Source organism: Gymnoscopelus braueri, assembly GCF_963280865.1.
Source record: "Gymnoscopelus braueri genome assembly, chromosome: 16".
NCBI lineage: Eukaryota > Metazoa > Chordata > Actinopteri > Myctophiformes > Myctophidae > Gymnoscopelus > Gymnoscopelus braueri.
The window spans coordinates 32389553-32406301 of record NC_137616.1 but is presented as its reverse complement, the minus strand read 5'-3'; the positions used below and the strand labels follow the sequence as shown (position 1 = coordinate 32406301).

Sequence of the window (16749 nt, the reverse complement as noted above, 5' to 3'; positions counted from 1 at the left end):
TAAGTTTAGGCCCTGTTTGCGGGGGGTTTCCGAGGTTAATCAAACTAATCTATTTAATTTATAATAACGAATTATCGATAATAGAATGAAATAATAGATCCCTATTTTGGGCATGTCATTAGATGAAAACGTTCTACAATCTACAAGCTCACCTCTTTTAAGGTTGTAGATTGGCTATTTTCACTATTTTTCCAGGCCACTGATGTGCGACAAAGTATAAAATAACGCTTAAAAAACCTGCGCTTCTCGAATATTTAATTCATCTAAAAAGTAATCAATAAAAGGATCGCTTAGAAACGTATCAATAGTTGCGGCCCTCATATCATAGTCATGATTAGTGGGGTTTCCACTATAGGGCCACCCAAGCCTCCTCATATTTACGATACTCGGTTTGCTCCAAAGCATTTTTTTTACTGCCAGCAGACAAGACTTACCAGCTGGACTATACTATAGTTTCATATAAACAAATAACTTCTTCAGATCATGTGCTATAAAAACATTTTTACCTAGGTTGCTGGCCCTGGCAAGCCTCGTTTGGCCAAACAGTGTAAAAGTAGCAATTTTGACTACTTCCTGGCTTGCTATCAGAGAATGCCAGGTCTGTGTGTGATCCTTTCTTCAATGTTTCCCTTTCTTTTTTCATTTATTGCCTGGCTGTTTTAACTGTTCTTGTAAAAGTGGTATTACAACCGTCCCAGGGAGCCAGTCATGCACCTTGGGTGGATTAAAAAGCTGTTTTGTTTTATGTTGGAGGGAATAAATAGCAGTGTAAAGTGCCTATTTGGGCTGCATGTGCATACATACGTATCGGTATAAATACATACACATGGGCACACGCTTTTATCAACACATACCTGCACACGCACACACACACACACACACACACACACACACACACACACACACACACACACACACACACACACACACACACACACACACACACACACACACACACACACACACACACACACACACACACACACACACACACACGAGAAGTAAATTACCCGTACAAAGAGGGGAGAACACACACATACACCATACACACGCATAAACATGATCAACTCAAATGTAAAACCAGGCAACCATTTAAAGAAACATGCAATGCCTCTTAAGCACCCTGCTGTAAATTTGAATTGGTCTGAAATATCGTTAAATTATTTGAAAGGGGAGGAGGCACTGATAAACAAATTCCTTCTGCATCTGTACTTATTTGGAGAAATACATTTTGCTCAGACGAGGTTAAGTTGTGACATAGCAAAGAATCAGCTATGTTTATCTTCTACTTTTATCATTCTTATTATCTTTGACCCTTTACATTCAACATTCCAAAAAGAGCACGTCTCCTCCGAATTGAGATAAAAGCGAGTAAGCACTTTGCTAGACGGAACAATAGATTACTACTCACTGTACTCAGGGGCGTCATTTGGGGTCCCATGTCTCAATTGCCCCCGCCCTTAAATCTTAATTATTTTTATTGGTAGGTGTGGCGCGCCACGTCAGCAATCCATCGCCCAGGGGTCAAGCTCATTGTAACGGGGATAGACTACCGCGTTCTCGGCTGATACCGACAATAAGCCTCGCCGACCTCCTTACTTTTATGCATATCTGCAACCATACATTCATTAGCCACTTTCAAACTGCCGTCGCTATTTTGGGCATTTTGTTATAGGTGAATATTTTCAAAAACCTTAAAAATGTTTCTTTCTTAACACATTGGGTGCCAGAGGTTTATTAAAATATTATACTTTGAGTGCCAGGACTTTTTAAACATTTTGAACCTTTTTCAAGTAGTCACAAAATATTTTCAGTGATCACCGTCCTCACGGTGATCCCCTCATTACACACATACAGGTCTCGTACAATCGGGGGGAAAAAAATTAAAACATTCGGAAATCCATTCCATAGTTGCAGCCAGTTGAAAATAGTTAAATTAACATTGTAAAAAAAAAAAGTGCACAGGAGCCGAGATACAGGTTTTTGAAGTCATAAGTTAACCAGGAGGTGGATTGGAGTCTAAATCTTGTAGGAGTGATATTTCCTGTTGCTGTGAAGGAAAAAAAATAAAAAAAAAAAAAAAAAAAAAAAAAGACGGTTTTGGCACTCAACGTTAGTATGCGCAAAACCGTATATATACGGTTTTGGCACCCAATGTGTTAAAAAATCCCTCACGTCTTTTTTTAATGAAATGACACATTTGTTGCTACTCTACATTTACTACTTTGAAATGAAGGATCATCAAATTCCATCCATCAAATTTTGAACAAAATCGGTGAATCCAGCTTGCCGAGTGTCTATACGAATACAATTGGCCATGTTTGGGGGTTGGGAAGCCGGGGCGGGGAGGGCGATCTTTGTCAATGCACGTACTCCTACGTGCTGGGCGCGGCACCTGTCAGTGGGGAATGTTGAGCGGGAGGAGTAGGCGCTACGTACCCCCCGGTAGGGGCTCCTCATTGGCAGGGGAGCCAGTAGGGTACAACATCAGTGGCAAGCAGTGTGAGGAATTGATTGGCATAATGACTAAATTGGGAGAAAAAAGGGCCCACTCTAAATTGACCCATTAAAACCGGGAACGCATCTGTGTAACCACTTTAACCATTATTTTGTACTTTTGCTATTCAAAAATAGCAGATGTCCAAGTGCCGCGCTATGAGCTTGTAGATCTACTATTTTTTTTTTTAATCGTGAACATTTATGCAAATCTTGTCCCTGGAACAACATATTTTGAGATGGGGGTCCACGGCCCAAATACATATAATTTTGGAGGTCCTTGACATTAAAAAGTTTGAGAACCACTGATATAACAACATACGTTTTTCAGAAAACTGTTATAGGATTTAGAAGACATTTGTAGAATCGGAACCTCAGGCCTTAATGGGTTAAAAAAAAGAAAAGTCGAAAACATAACAAGGCAGTGTGTGGAATGAACAATTATATGTGCGATGGTGTCACCCCCTCCACCACCACCTCTCTCACTCGCTCTGTCAGGCCACCTGGTAGCTAGAGTCTCTGGGATATCAAGTGTTGCTGCTCGGTAATGTCTGGGAGACCCCAGCTCTGCTGTGCTTCTCTATAACATTTCCCCCGTGTCAAACTCAAGACACTTCCCCCGCCCCCATTTTCCTTTCCCTTTCTCCATCTCTCTTTGTCTCTCTCTCCCTCTCTATCTCTATATCCGTGTAAGAGGAGCGATCGACCCAGTAACGGGCCTCGCCAACCAGCCAGCCAACCCCGGTGCAGTTGGAACCAGATCATTCCGGTTCTCTGTGGTCAGTCAGTGAGGGGGAGAGAGAAAGCGAGAGAAAGGGAGAGAGATACAAGCGGGTGGCTCAACTTTATCAAAGCACACACACACACACACACACACCCGCACACACGCACACACGCACACACGCACGCACGCGCACACGCACACACGCACACACGCGCCCCTGGGAGGGGAATGGAGGGATGAGGGCCAGTCAAAGGGGTTTCAGAGAGTTGGGTATCACAGACAGGAGGTGTCCTGATCTTGTGTTTCTTGGGTCTCTCTCTTCACTCTCTCCCACCGTGTGAAATGGCAACAGGGTATGTTGACAGACATTGTGTCAATATGTCGGAAGAAGCAGGCAAAGATACAGAGAGATAAGAGGAATACTAGAGAGACAGTGCTCAAAATGAGTCTTTCTGATCTCTTTCTATAGTGTTACAGTTTGTAGCTCCAGTGTACCTTCAAAACTGGGTTCCCTCGCTTACAATTACAATTTTTACCATTCAGCTTTCGATTTGATGCAGAAAATAAAGTCTGTTTTTAACATTAGTCTTGAGAGCTTCACATTACATTATGGATGTTAATATCTCAACCGTAAATTTTGAAGCCATTATGTTGTTTTTGTTGTTGTTGTTTACTTATATTATGTAATTGTGCATGTGGTTAAACAATTCAGCCAGAACCCATTGCAACAATTACATTGGGAGTCTGCGGTACAGAACTAGAGACAGACCGATGCCATATTTTTGGCATTCTTATAATAGAGTCTGATTACCGGGAAATCTTGTCAACTAGACTAGAGTTTGGGCCGCTATGCAGCCCTCACACCTACATTATGCCGATCCGATGCCGATCCGATGGTTATGTATGAGTTATAGTGACGTGCCTATATGTGCATCGGGTTTGTTTATGGTTATGTCTGAGTCAGAGCGACGTCAAGAGTTCCGCCGGCCGGCCAGTCCTCCCTTAAGCCAATTGGAATATAGGATGAGTGCAAAATGTCCTAATCAATTTGAAAAAACTTGATTTGAGAACAGTTTCAGTTTGAGAACATTTAACTTATACACAAATAAATGTATAGAAATAAACACAAATAACTTTTTATTTAACCATTAGACCATTTTAAGCCCTATTAAAAAATCTTCAAAAGTATCAGATCTACAAGCTCACGAAGCAAGGTGATGCATTCTGAGCTTGTAGATCTGCTGCTTTTGAATTTTTTATCCTATGACCTACTCAAAATAGTAATGCCAGGTTTAAAGTGGATACAAAACGGGACACAACGGCTGCATGATTGCCGATACCGAATACCGATGCCATCAAAAAAGTCAGATAATGGCCAATTTATCTGCCAAACCGATATATCGGTGGGGCTCTATATAGAACCCATGTATGGTGGAGGTAACTTCCAGCTTGGACTACATAATGATGTCATCCCTTCAGGATCCATACAAAGTAGGCGTGGAGAGAAGGACAAAAACAAAGACAAGAAAGCCGTAAGAAGTGGAAACGTGTGTGTGTGTGTTGGGGGGGTGGCCGTCAGTGGTGCAGTGAGGTCATGTCCTTGCTTGTGTAACTGTCACCTCTCCATGCTGTATGCTCTGGGGCAGAATCGATTGGATTTAGGTTTCCCTGCTGTTACGACACCAACAGATGGTCTTGCAGGGAAAGATCCAGAGTGTTACTCTATAAATACCATGGGGAACAATGGTTGACTTGTGTATCTGTTTGCGTGTGTCTGTGTACATGGCATGCATGCATGTGTGCGTGTGTGAGGACAGTTGGCCGCTACGGGTGGGTGCCCTGTTTTTATCATTACCACATACTTTTTCTTGAGTGCCAATATTGATTTTTCTTTCTGGATTTCCCTTTGTGTTTGGTTTTGTTTCTTACACCCAGGGAAATGTCCAATTGTTTGCCTTTCCAGATAAACATATTTTCTCTCAGCGAGATATCAAAATGAGGTCACATTGAGTGAAATGTAACTGGATCATGATGCTGTGGCAACCTGTGGATCTCTCAGACCCTGTCTAACCATAAACACGTAAGAGAAGCTATGAATGTTCAAGATTGCCGCGGAGATAGCGTACCGTATCGTAAATTCACATGTTCATCTTAGTGTTGCGCAGAATCGCAGAAACCTTTCAGATCTAATCTCAAGCATAACAGCCTAGATTACCTGGTGCTGAGCATTTTACTTTGTTCCATTAAAGTGACAAAAATATTGCGTTCGTTTAGCCCAAAGTGTCAAACATGAGCTTTAAAAATACCAATTTTAGCTAGCTCTCTGTTCTAATACTCCCTACCATCCTTCAAGTGACTGACACAAAGATGTCAGCCACACCAAAGTAGCTTCTAAAACTTTTCAGTCCCTAAAGCAGTCAATATGGCCAAAAAAACAGCTTTTGTTTCTTTTACCGGGTCCTGGAGCAAGTTTAACCCCTACTATACTCTACCAGCTAATGTACCCAAAACATATAAACACGCCATGTGACAAGCCCCATTAGCAAACCTCTCTCTGTCAGTCAGGACTGCAGTCACTCCCTATCATCCGCCGCAGTCTGAAAGCCCCACCTCTTCAGGCTCCACCACCTCATTTACAGTCAACCTCAATCCTCCAGTAATAATACTATACAACCCCTAATGGCCCTCGACTCCGTCTGGCACTATTATCTTTGTGTCTTCACTTCTTGCTTGTGGGCTATTTAACCCATTCAAGCCAGGAAAGCATCTGTGTCATTTTAGATTTGAGCAATTTTAGCTGTCAGGCAGAAACCTTGCATCTTCATGTTTCAACTTTGAATGCCCTACTTCATCATACAAGAGTGTCGCACAAAAGTTGTGAAAATAGCGTGTAGATCGGCTATTTTCACTATTTTAAAATGTTTTAAAAATGATAATAAAAGGTTTTCACACGACAACAATATACTTACGTTTTTCAGAAAACTGTTAGGGTTTATAAAGGCATTTTTAGAATCTGCCTCTAAATGGGAATAATGCTAGGTATGTTATTTACACAGATGCTAGGTATGCTCTTAGCCAGATAGTTATTATACGTAGATGCTCAGTATGTTATGCTTGGTATGTTCTAAGATGCTTACTAGGTTCTTCGATAGATGATAGTTATGTTTTTACATATGCTTACTATGTTCTTTGCTAGATGCTAGGTAGATACTAGGTATGTTCTTGGATGCCAGCAATGTTCTTAGCTATTGTAGATGCTAAGTACAGTATGTCCTTTGATAGATGCTAGGTATGTTCAACAATCAATAGTATACTAGATATGATAGATGCTAGGTTAGATACTAGGTATGTTCTTAGATACTAGATGCTAGATATGTTCCTAGATAGATGCTAGGTATGTTTTAGATACTGTAAATGTTAGGTATGTTCCTAGATAAAAACATTCTTTGACCATTTACCCCATTGTTCCTGTTCAATGTTCATGTGTCTTACTCCGACCTCACACTTAACCCATTAAAACCGGGAACCCATCCGTGTAACCACTTAAACCATTATTTTATACTTTGGCTATTAATGAATAGCAGATATACAGAACAAGCTCATAGTGTATCACTGAGTGCTGCGCTATGAGCTTGTAAATCTGCTATTCTTTTTAAATCGTGAACATTTGTGCACATTTTTGAATATATATATATTTTAAAGCTAACTTTTTTAACTCAAATCTTTGCTTCTGGGGGTCCCTGGAACTAAATATTTTCAGCGGCGGCCAAATACATATAATTTTGGGGGTCCTTGATATGAAAATGAACCACTGATATAGCAACATAGTACGTTTTTAAGAAAACTGCCAGGATTTAGAAGACATTTTGCAGAATCGGAACCTCAGGCCTTAATGGGTTAAAAAGCAAGTCGTTCTGGATGATATTGTCGACCCGCTGCCGTAACAAAAACCCAGAAGAGGGACTCACCCTGTCCGTTAGAATAGTAGATCCACTTCTCCTTGATCTGCGCGGGCGGCCCCGACGGCTTCTTCTGTATGGCCTTCTCCACGATGCTGCTGGGGTCCTGCCGAGGGCCCTTCTTCAGCACCCGGGAGCTGCGCTTCACGCTGCACACCACGATCACCACCAGCACCAGCAGCAGGAAGAGCACGATCATCCAGGGGAGGTGCTCGTTGATGTCAAAGTGCCGCTGGGCGCTCGGCCGCGGGGACCCCCGGCGGGTGGGCCTGTAGTAGTCTCTGGAGACGCCGCTGCCTCCCGCTCCGCCCGCGCTGCTCCCCTGGGCCCCTCCGACGCCTCGGCCGACGCCGAACCCGGACCCCGCGGCCACGCCGTCCTCCGCCCCCTCCGTGGCCCTCTTGTTGGGGGTGTCGGGGTCCGGGTGGGTGCGGTGGTGTTGTTGTTGTTTAGGGGCTGGGGAGGGTGGAGTCCGCGCGGGGGATTCCTGCTGGTCCGAGTCGTCCTGCAGGGCCTCTGGAGGCGAAGGCGTGGCGGACCAGCTCATGACCAGACCCTCTGCGTGGTGGGCCTCGCCCGGAGGGATGGCGGCCTCCTCTTCTCCCACTGGTGTTGCTGTGGGGGACCAGCCATCAAGCAACTGTTGGTTGTTGGTCTCTGAGAGAGAGAAAGTAAAAATAAATAGAAATAATAGAGTAAAAGAAGAGAGAGAAAAAAGAAAGAAAACAGAGAGAGGAGGAGAACAGATGTTTCGTCACTTCAGAGACAGAATTCGGACACTTTCGCACCAGCAATCTGCCAGACAAACAGAATGGGAGCCCTTCCTCTCCTTCCCTACCCCCCCCCCCCCCCCTTACCCTCTCCTCTACGTCGCCCTTCTTCTACTCTCCGTCTCTCCCTCTCTCAAGCCATGCCCAGGCCTTTTGCTGAAAACATACAAATAAGGGGAGAAAACATCCGGGACGGGATTTGTTGTTGTTATTCTTTGTTTTAGTCCATGGAAAAGAACCGGAACAGTAGATCGATTTTCCACTCTCATTAGACTCTTATCGATTGCAATACAACAGCATATAGTTCCCAACTGCTGAACTCAATATGCCTCTAGAACTGCTAATGGGATCAGTGTTGTATAATAGCATTATACTGCACTGTGAACATTTGCAGGATTGTCCCTTGGATGAGTGGTAATCTGTGTCATCCTCTTATTAACAGGTACAGAGGCACAACATCTGGTAATCTCACAAAGTGAGGTTGTTGTTTTAACAGGCAAAACGTTTAATCCAGTCCAGTCAAATTTGTGAATTAAATGAAATTAAATTATATATTGAAAATAATTAAGTAGGATCTAATTTAATAAAGAATAATAAATACATAAAATAAAGAATCAGAATCAAATCGAATTAGAAGTATCCATGACCGATCGATTTCTTTCTTACGTGATACACCTGTTCACTAAACGTTTGATTAGCTCTGTAATTCAGATTTTGTCCTCGTTGTCAATCACAAACAAAAGTGATCTGTCTGAATCTAGCGGTCTTAAGGCGGTTACACACCGGCGAATATGCGAATATACGCAAAATTCGGACTCGTTCCGAATAATTAAAAGACGCCTTTTTCGCTCCGCGAAACTGGTGTGGAAGCTTGCATTGACTTTATAAGGTTTTTAAAAAATACGTATTATTCGCATGAAAAAAATCCCCCCGGTGTGTAAGGACCTTTACACACACACACACACACACACACACACACACACACACACACACACACACACACACACACACACACACACACACACACACACACACACACACACACACACACACACACACACACACACTTTCCCTCTTTCCGCCCCACCCTCATCATTGACGGTAACAGAGACCTGAAGGACAAGAACACTCATGATGTAATAGTGCCCTCCCCCCTCAAACTAACAGCCATGTCAGTTTAAAGGGGGGAAGGGGGGTCAGGTTACGACTGGTTGCATGACTAATAACTGACTCACCGACTGACTGACTGACTAGGGGGCAGCAGGGGGTACAGAGGGAGAGAGACACTGGAAATGTGATGAGAGAGAGGGGGGGCACTATTGTTGTTTTCTAGAACAGACTACTGTAGAAAACAACAGAGTGGGAGTTTGTCTGCTGATATTATTTAACCACCCGTAAGCCCTATTTTATACTATTCTAGATACATTTCTAAACTAGAGTTCTCAACGGGCCTGAAAATTAAGGCCTGGCCCTAACTGGGCCCTAACTGGGCCGGCCCGAACAATTACCATAATTTTAGGCCTGAAAACCCGAAAAACCCAAACAAGTGTCATTATGTGCTTAATGTCCTTAAAGTCACGCATCAAACAAGCTTTGAACTGAGCAGATTGTACCTTCCGTTCCAGAGATAATGGCCAAAACAACTTTCTTTCTTTCTTTTATAACATAGGCTAGGAAGGTCGGACGGCAACGAAATAGATACCTGAGTAAAGTTCACTTTGAGCTGCATCCAACGCATCCACTGCCATTTCTGTCAGCCTTACCGTGAAATTACGTTTGGTCGGGTCCCGGGCAGAATTTGAGAACTCTAGTATAGACCTCCTTTACATTGTCCTCTCATGCCTACATATCAAGCCCTTATACATAAAGTCCTGCACCTTGTACACTGGGTGAGGGAAAGTCAACATGTTATTTATATTACATGCTACAAATCATTCTGGCCTGTGTCCACAGGCCTAGTCTTTTTAACTAGTCGATATGTTAACGTTTTTTGATGGATTTTGTTGCTAAGCAAGCACTGCAGCTATTGTGAACCCACTTCAAGCACGTCACTTGGCTAAAAGTTACGTATGTAAACAAAAACATATCACAATGTTGGTGTTCTGTAAATATCGTAAACGCCCCTGAAAGTATTTTTGTATTATAGCCTACCCTACAGTACAAAGTCATGGACTAGTCACCATGGACTAGTATGTGTACATTGTGTGCCCAACTTAGTCACAGGCTTACGCAAGCTGTTATTGTGTGGTCACAGTAACGGACTCAGTTCCCAGAATGGACACATTTTTCTTTGTGACAACTCCAAAAAAGAAGGACATCCGTTGGCTTGGAGACCAATGGGTGGCATCTCCCTGACTAAGGAATGTCACTATACACACCAAGAGTTTGTGTCATCTCTCTGTGGCTTTTTTTCTTTCAGTACTGTGTGTGTGTGTGTGTGTGTGTGTGTGTGTGTGTGTGTGTGTGTGTGTGTGTGTGTGTGTGTGTGTGTGTGTGTGTGTGTGTGTGTGTGTGTGTGTGTGTGTGCGTGCACGGAGGGATGTGTAAATACATTCAAACACACACTGATCCTTCAAAACAGGAAGGTAATTAGTCTTGTGTTTTCAGGCGTGACATGTCTTAGCACGTTGCTGTTCGGCAGAAACCTTGTATCTCTCCATATTTAAATTTGTAATGTTTTTTCCGTAAATTAACACCCTACTTCATCATACTACCGTGTCACACAAAAGTAGCAAAAATAGCTGATCTACAAGCTCACAACGCAATGCGTTGTGAGCTTGTAGATCTGCTATTTTTGAAAATGTTTTAAAGTCAAAGTGAGAGAGGTTTAATCTGTCTGCGGATTTTATAAATAATTCTAGCTAATGACGTATTAACAAGAACTTGTGACTAAATAACAACTACTTTGGATCCATTGGAACACAGGTTTTTTGTTTTGTTAGTGTGGTTGCCCGAATGGGCAACCAGACTATTGTTATAGATAAACTTTATTCTTTCTTTATTTATTTATAGAAAAACAATATTTCTAACCGCATCACAGCCCACAGTTTATTTTTCCCAATTTAGTGTCATATGTCAAAATGACCGGCTTCACCGGGAATCGTGTGCTTGTATTTTGCTAGGAGATTGGTTGCATAGTTTTATTGATATTGATTTATTAGTGCATTAAATTTCCCCATCCACTTTAATGAAAAAGTGAAAAAACTCAAATTCAAGTATTTTTTTCTCTGAAACCGTAAGAGCTAGAGTTACCAGATTTGGTGGGGAGGTTTATAATTTAGTCCGAAATTATTTAAAAAACACATTACACCAGTCGGCCTCATGGTGGCGCTATAACAGCCCACTTTACGTTTTTGGCCTATAACTTTTGAACCGTAGGTCCTAGAATAAAAATCATTTTCCCCCTAGATTCCTTGGGTCATGACGCAACTCCCCATATAGGCCACGCCCATTTGCGTCAGGATAGATTTTCCGCCATTTTGAATTTTCTTCAAAACACACTTTTAGCTCCTCCTCCCACATATTTGCTCCAAATTTCACAAAAATCAGTACACATAATCTCTGGACCCATGCGATAATCTGGAGTGAAACAGAATTTTGATAGTTCTTGCCGTTCGTCCGTAAATGGCTTCCAAAATTAGAGGGAGGGGCCCGTTTTACAAAAAAGCCCACAAATCACGAACAAAACGTCCAGTCAATCCCAAATTTAAATCACATGGCGAGGGTGGTTTACTCAACAAATCTCCAAAAGCATTTCCACTTTGATCCATAGGGGGCACCACAAATGCTCAAAATGTAACCTTTTGATGCAAAAACCATATGTTGATGTTTCTAGATAAACTGTATTTCGGGCTGCTACTTCTCCCACAGTTTTTTTTGCCCAATTTCGTGCCATATGTCAAAATGACCGGCTTCACCGGGAATCGTGCGCTTGTACTTTGCTAAGAGATTGGTTACATAGTTTAATTGATATTGATTTATTAGTGCATTAAATTTCCCCATCCACTTTAATGGGAAAATGAAAAAATGCCCATTCAAGTATTTTATTCTCAGAAACTGTAAGGGCTAGAGTTACAAGACTTGCAGGGGAGGTTCATGATTTAGTGCGAAATTATTAAACAAAATTATACACCAGTCGGCCACATGGTGGCGCTATAACAGCCCCCTTTACGTTTTGGCCTATAACTCTTGAACCGTAGGTCGTAAAATCAAAATTTATTCTCCCCTGGATTCCTTGGGTCACGACGCATCTCCCCATATAGGCCACGCCCATTTGCGTCAGGATAGATTTTCCGCCATTTTGAATTTTCTTCAAAACACACTTTTAGCTCCTCCTCCCATATATTTTGTCCAAATTTCACAAAAATCGGTACACATGATCTCTGGACCCATGCGATGGGTATTTATGCGACAGAATTTTGATAGTCCATACCGTTCGTCCGTAAATGGCTTCCAAAGTTAGCGGGAGGGGCCCGTTTTACAAAAAAGCCCACAAATCACGAACAAAACGTCCAGTCAATCCCAAATTTGAATCACATGTCAAGTGTGGATTACTCAACAAAACAATAATTTCCACTTTGATCCATAGGGGGCGCCACAAATGCTCAAAATGTAACCTTTTGATGCAAAAACCATATGTTGGGGGGACCAATCCTCTCAAAATGAAACGCAAGTGATCTCAGGAGTTGCGTGACAATGTAATTGGCGCAGCCTCCGACGGTATTCCTCCCAGCGTATTCCTCGAGTCCCGGCGGCAGCGAACCGCGACTCGCGTCGGCGCAACCACACTCTGCAATTGCCCTGAATTGCGACGCGTCTAGTTTTGTTTTGTTTTTCCTGAGGTTTTGGACATACAAGGTTTCCACGAGACAGAGACGAAGTGCAGTGATGGAACCAGCATAATCTGGTCACGAAGACCAAACATGTCACATCACATCACAGACGTTCGGTCATCAATCTGCCATGTCCAAATAAGGGTGAGATCATGGTTACCAGAACGGGTTATTCTGGATAAAAACCTGATCCTTAAACACTCCCCATACAGCAATAATAACAGTACAATTTCCCCACCGTGCATACCTGCAGAGGTGGAAAAAGTACTCAATTTTTTTTACTTAGGTAAAAGTATCAATACGTCAATGTAGAAATATTCCTAAAAGTCCGGAATTCAAAATTTACTTGAGTAAAAATGCAGAAGTATTGGCATCAAAATAAAAAAATATACTTATGCAGAATGTCCCCATTTCACAAGTTTTCAAATGTATACAAATCTTTTGAAAATAGCAGATTTATAAGCTCACAATGCTTTGCATTGCGATGCATTGTGAGCTTGTAGATCGGCTATTTTCAAATGGCCGAAATGAATACAGGGCTGAAGTTGGTAGTGTATGTTTTGTAATAATAATAAAAAATAATTAACTAGTAACTAAAGTTCGGAGTGGTAGTAGTAGAAGTAAAACTGAAAATTGGAAATACTGAGTAAAAATACCTCAAAATTTTACTTAAGTACATTACTTGAGTAAATTTACTTAGTTACCTTCCACCACTGAGTGTTTTGGTCGTTGGACGGGACACCACGGCATGTGGCCAGTATTTTTTCACGTGCATGCGCATGTACGGCACGGTGCACGCGCGTGCACGCCACCGCCGTACCGAACCGCCGAAAAACTAATCACCATTACACCACTGACAAATTAACAGTACAATTTCCCCACCATGCATACCTGAATATTTCCACACCTTTTTCAAGCCAAGTGCTCTGTTGCTAAAGGTGGCTGAGTGCTAAAATGCGATTTAGCTGTGAAATATGAATGTGAAACATGTTAGTCTGTTTCACCGAAAATAATAAGACTAAGACGTTTCCGCTGTATAGAACGGTCTCTGGTGCATGTGGTCAAAATACAACAATTCAATGCGGCCCATAGGACAGGAGCCTATCTTGATGTACACCCCCTGGATGATGCTAGAATGTTGCAGGGGCATAGCCCCAATCCAACCCCTTTGTTGCTGAGTGCCAAGCAGGGAGGCATTGGGTCCCAATCTCAGGGCGGACACTGAGCTGGTTTAATATATGAAAATAATATATTATTATAATATTAGTGGGCATGTAAATGCATTGTCCTCCAGCAAACCAAAAGCATCAACCCGCTGGTTATTCTCATTTTCGACTGCTATGACGTAAACTAAGCACCAGTCATTTAACAACGCATAGCCAGCCAGACCTCTGTCTCTTCTTGTACGCCTGACGAGACAGAGGTCTGGAGACGTGCGATTACCAGTCATTCAACGTTTTGGGATGGGAGGCAGATTTCACGAGGAAACAGTGTTTAAGTTGGGAGTGGTCTTACCTTTATGTGCTGATGATGATGATGAGGGCGTTGACGAAGAGGACAGGGGTTCCTGTACAAAGGCAGAGGCAGGCCGCATGGGGCCTGGCGGAGTGGTGTTGGGAGAGGAAGAGGAAGATGAAGAAGGGCTTGTAGAAAGGGGGCCGCAGGTATTATCGGTCTCCCGGGTGCCTGGCGTGAGCACCGCCAACAACTGGGCCCGGCAGTCTGTGTGTGCCCGGCACCTCAGCGTTCTAGATGCCATGTCTGAGTAAGTCCCCTTGGCGCAGGGCTTGCAACGCACGTCTTCCGTGGCGCTCCCGCGGCGCTTGACGCCGGTGCCGGGCATGCACAGCGAGTGCGGCCTGCACTGAGCACCACTATCGCTGCTGTTCTGCCCTGAAGCGGCCACAAAGAAGTTCTCCGGGGGGCAGGCACAGACACGGTCCTGCGTGGGTGTGCACGGCACCTTCTCCACGAAATCCACAGGGCATGGGAGCCTGCAGCGGTGGCAGTGCTGCACGCCGTTCTCACCCCGAGTGAAGGAGCCCTGAGGACAGGGAGTGCACTCCCGCACAGCGGTCGTGGAGCAGTGGGAGGACACGTAGGTGCCCGCCGGGCACTTGTCACAGACCAGCGGGGTGCCCGTATCGGGGTCTGCATGCTGGTAGTGGCGCGGGGAGAGGAGGGGCTCGTCGGCCAGGCTGCTGATGCTCAACGCCTTGACAACCCAGCTGTCGGTGATCACCATGCACAGCAGCTAAGAGAGGGAGAGAGAGAGACAAGATGAGAGAGGTAGTACTAGAGATGCCGCGATCCGATTTACTGATCGGATATCGGCTCGATATCAATGAAAAAATGTGGATCAGATCGGATCGGATTTCAGCAAAATGACCGATAAAACGCTGCGATTAAAGCACTCCATTCCAGTAATCCGCTCCAGCACTTTGATCCTTCCCACTTGCACGTTGGCTCCAGCTGGTCGCACGCTGGCTCCAGCCGGTGTTGCCACGTCGGCTTATTATAAGCGACTTTGGGCTTATTTTTCTGTAAAGTTGCTTGTAAAAATCTGTAGTTGTGCGTTGCGGTTTTTGGGGCTTATTTATACTATACGTATACTTGCTTATTTTGGCTTCCTTCCATTTTTTTGTAATTATTATTTAAACCAGTGGTTCTCAAATATTTTTTATAAATGTTTTGTGCCCAGGTTTTCCTAGACCTGGTTGCTTATTTCTCTCACAAAATGTGGCAACACTAGGTCCAGCATGTAGCGGCCATGATCGCACCAGTGTTTGTTATTAGCACGGCTGCAGAGTGGAGGCTAGAAGAACAACAGTACGAGCAGAAAGTGGCGATGTCATTCGTGTGGGAGTACTTCGTGTTAAAAGTCCAAACGGACCCAACAGCCCAGTGCAAGTCGTGTCTAAAAGACGTCCCACGCGGTGGCAACGTCAATACACGGTACAACACGACCAACCTAATTAACCATCTTAAAAAACACCATCAAGCCCTATATTCGGAATATCAAAAAGCTACAGAAAAGAAAAAGCGAGCACACGCTGGCCCCCAACAACAACCAACGTTGACAGAGACTTTTGAAAAGCGTGAAAAACTCCCAAGAGAGAGCAAGAAGGCAAAAGAAATAACAGAACTCATTGCCCAGTTTATAGTGCTGGATGACCAGCCACTGTCAGTGGTAACTAATGTCGGATTTCAACGCTTAATAGAGCACCTAGAGCCTCGCTACGTTATGCCCAGCCGCAGTTATCTTACTGAAACAGCCATCCCGCAGATTCATAAAGAAGTGCGAGGTTTTCTGGCGGCATATGTGGAGAGTGCAGAAGCAATTAGTTTCACGACCGACATCTGGAGTTCAGATGTAAGTCCGATGTCCTTACTGAGTCTGACTGCGCACTGGGTGGACCCCGACTTCACCCTGAGGAAAGCGGTGTTACATGCACGCGAGTTCAGAGGTTCACACACAGCTGATGCCATCACGGGCGCCATAAATCAAATGCTGCTTGATTGGAAGATTGACAAAAAGAAGGTCCATGTCATTTTAAGGGACAATGCCTCTAATATGAAAAAGGCTATGGATCAGTTAGGTGTGGGAAGCCTAGGATGCTTTGCTCACACTCTACAGCTCATAGTGCATGAAGGGCTTTTGTCACAGCGAGCTGTAAGTGATGCATTAGCCAACGGGAGAAAAATAGTGGGCCACTTTAAGCATTCCCCCCTGGCTTATGGACGCCTTTTTGACATACAAGGAGAGATGCAAATGAAACAAACACGTCTGCAACAGGATGTCCAAACAAGGTGGAGTAGTACCAAATGCATGATTGACAGCCTCGTTCATCAGAAGAGGGTACTGCAGTCCTACTCATCTGAACACAGCCTGCCAGCCAATCTAACAGGAAACCAGTGGGCTCTGTTAGAGAAGACATTGAGGGTTCTCGCCCCCTTTCAAGAGCTAA

At 43.7% G+C, this 16749-nt stretch overlaps 2 protein-coding genes across 2 annotated transcripts in view; both read right to left on the bottom strand.

The window, feature by feature from the left end:
- LOC308103827 (uncharacterized protein) overlaps nucleotides 1–16749 on the bottom strand; it is a gene marked incomplete at its 5' end in the record, with an annotated part of 236042 nt that overhangs the window by 156562 nt on the left and 62731 nt on the right. The gene's annotated exons all lie outside the window — the stretch shown is intronic.
- LOC308103642 (tumor necrosis factor receptor superfamily member 21-like) overlaps nucleotides 1–16749 on the bottom strand; it is a 60162-nt gene that overhangs the window by 30826 nt on the left and 12587 nt on the right. The window contains exons 2-3 of the mRNA XM_080453732.1: nucleotides 14297–15035; nucleotides 7189–7836 (exon numbers count right to left, since the gene is read on the bottom strand). Coding sequence (XP_080309858.1) covers nucleotides 7189–7836; nucleotides 14297–15035 — 1387 coding nt within the window. The remainder of the gene's footprint in view (nucleotides 1–7188; nucleotides 7837–14296; nucleotides 15036–16749) is intronic.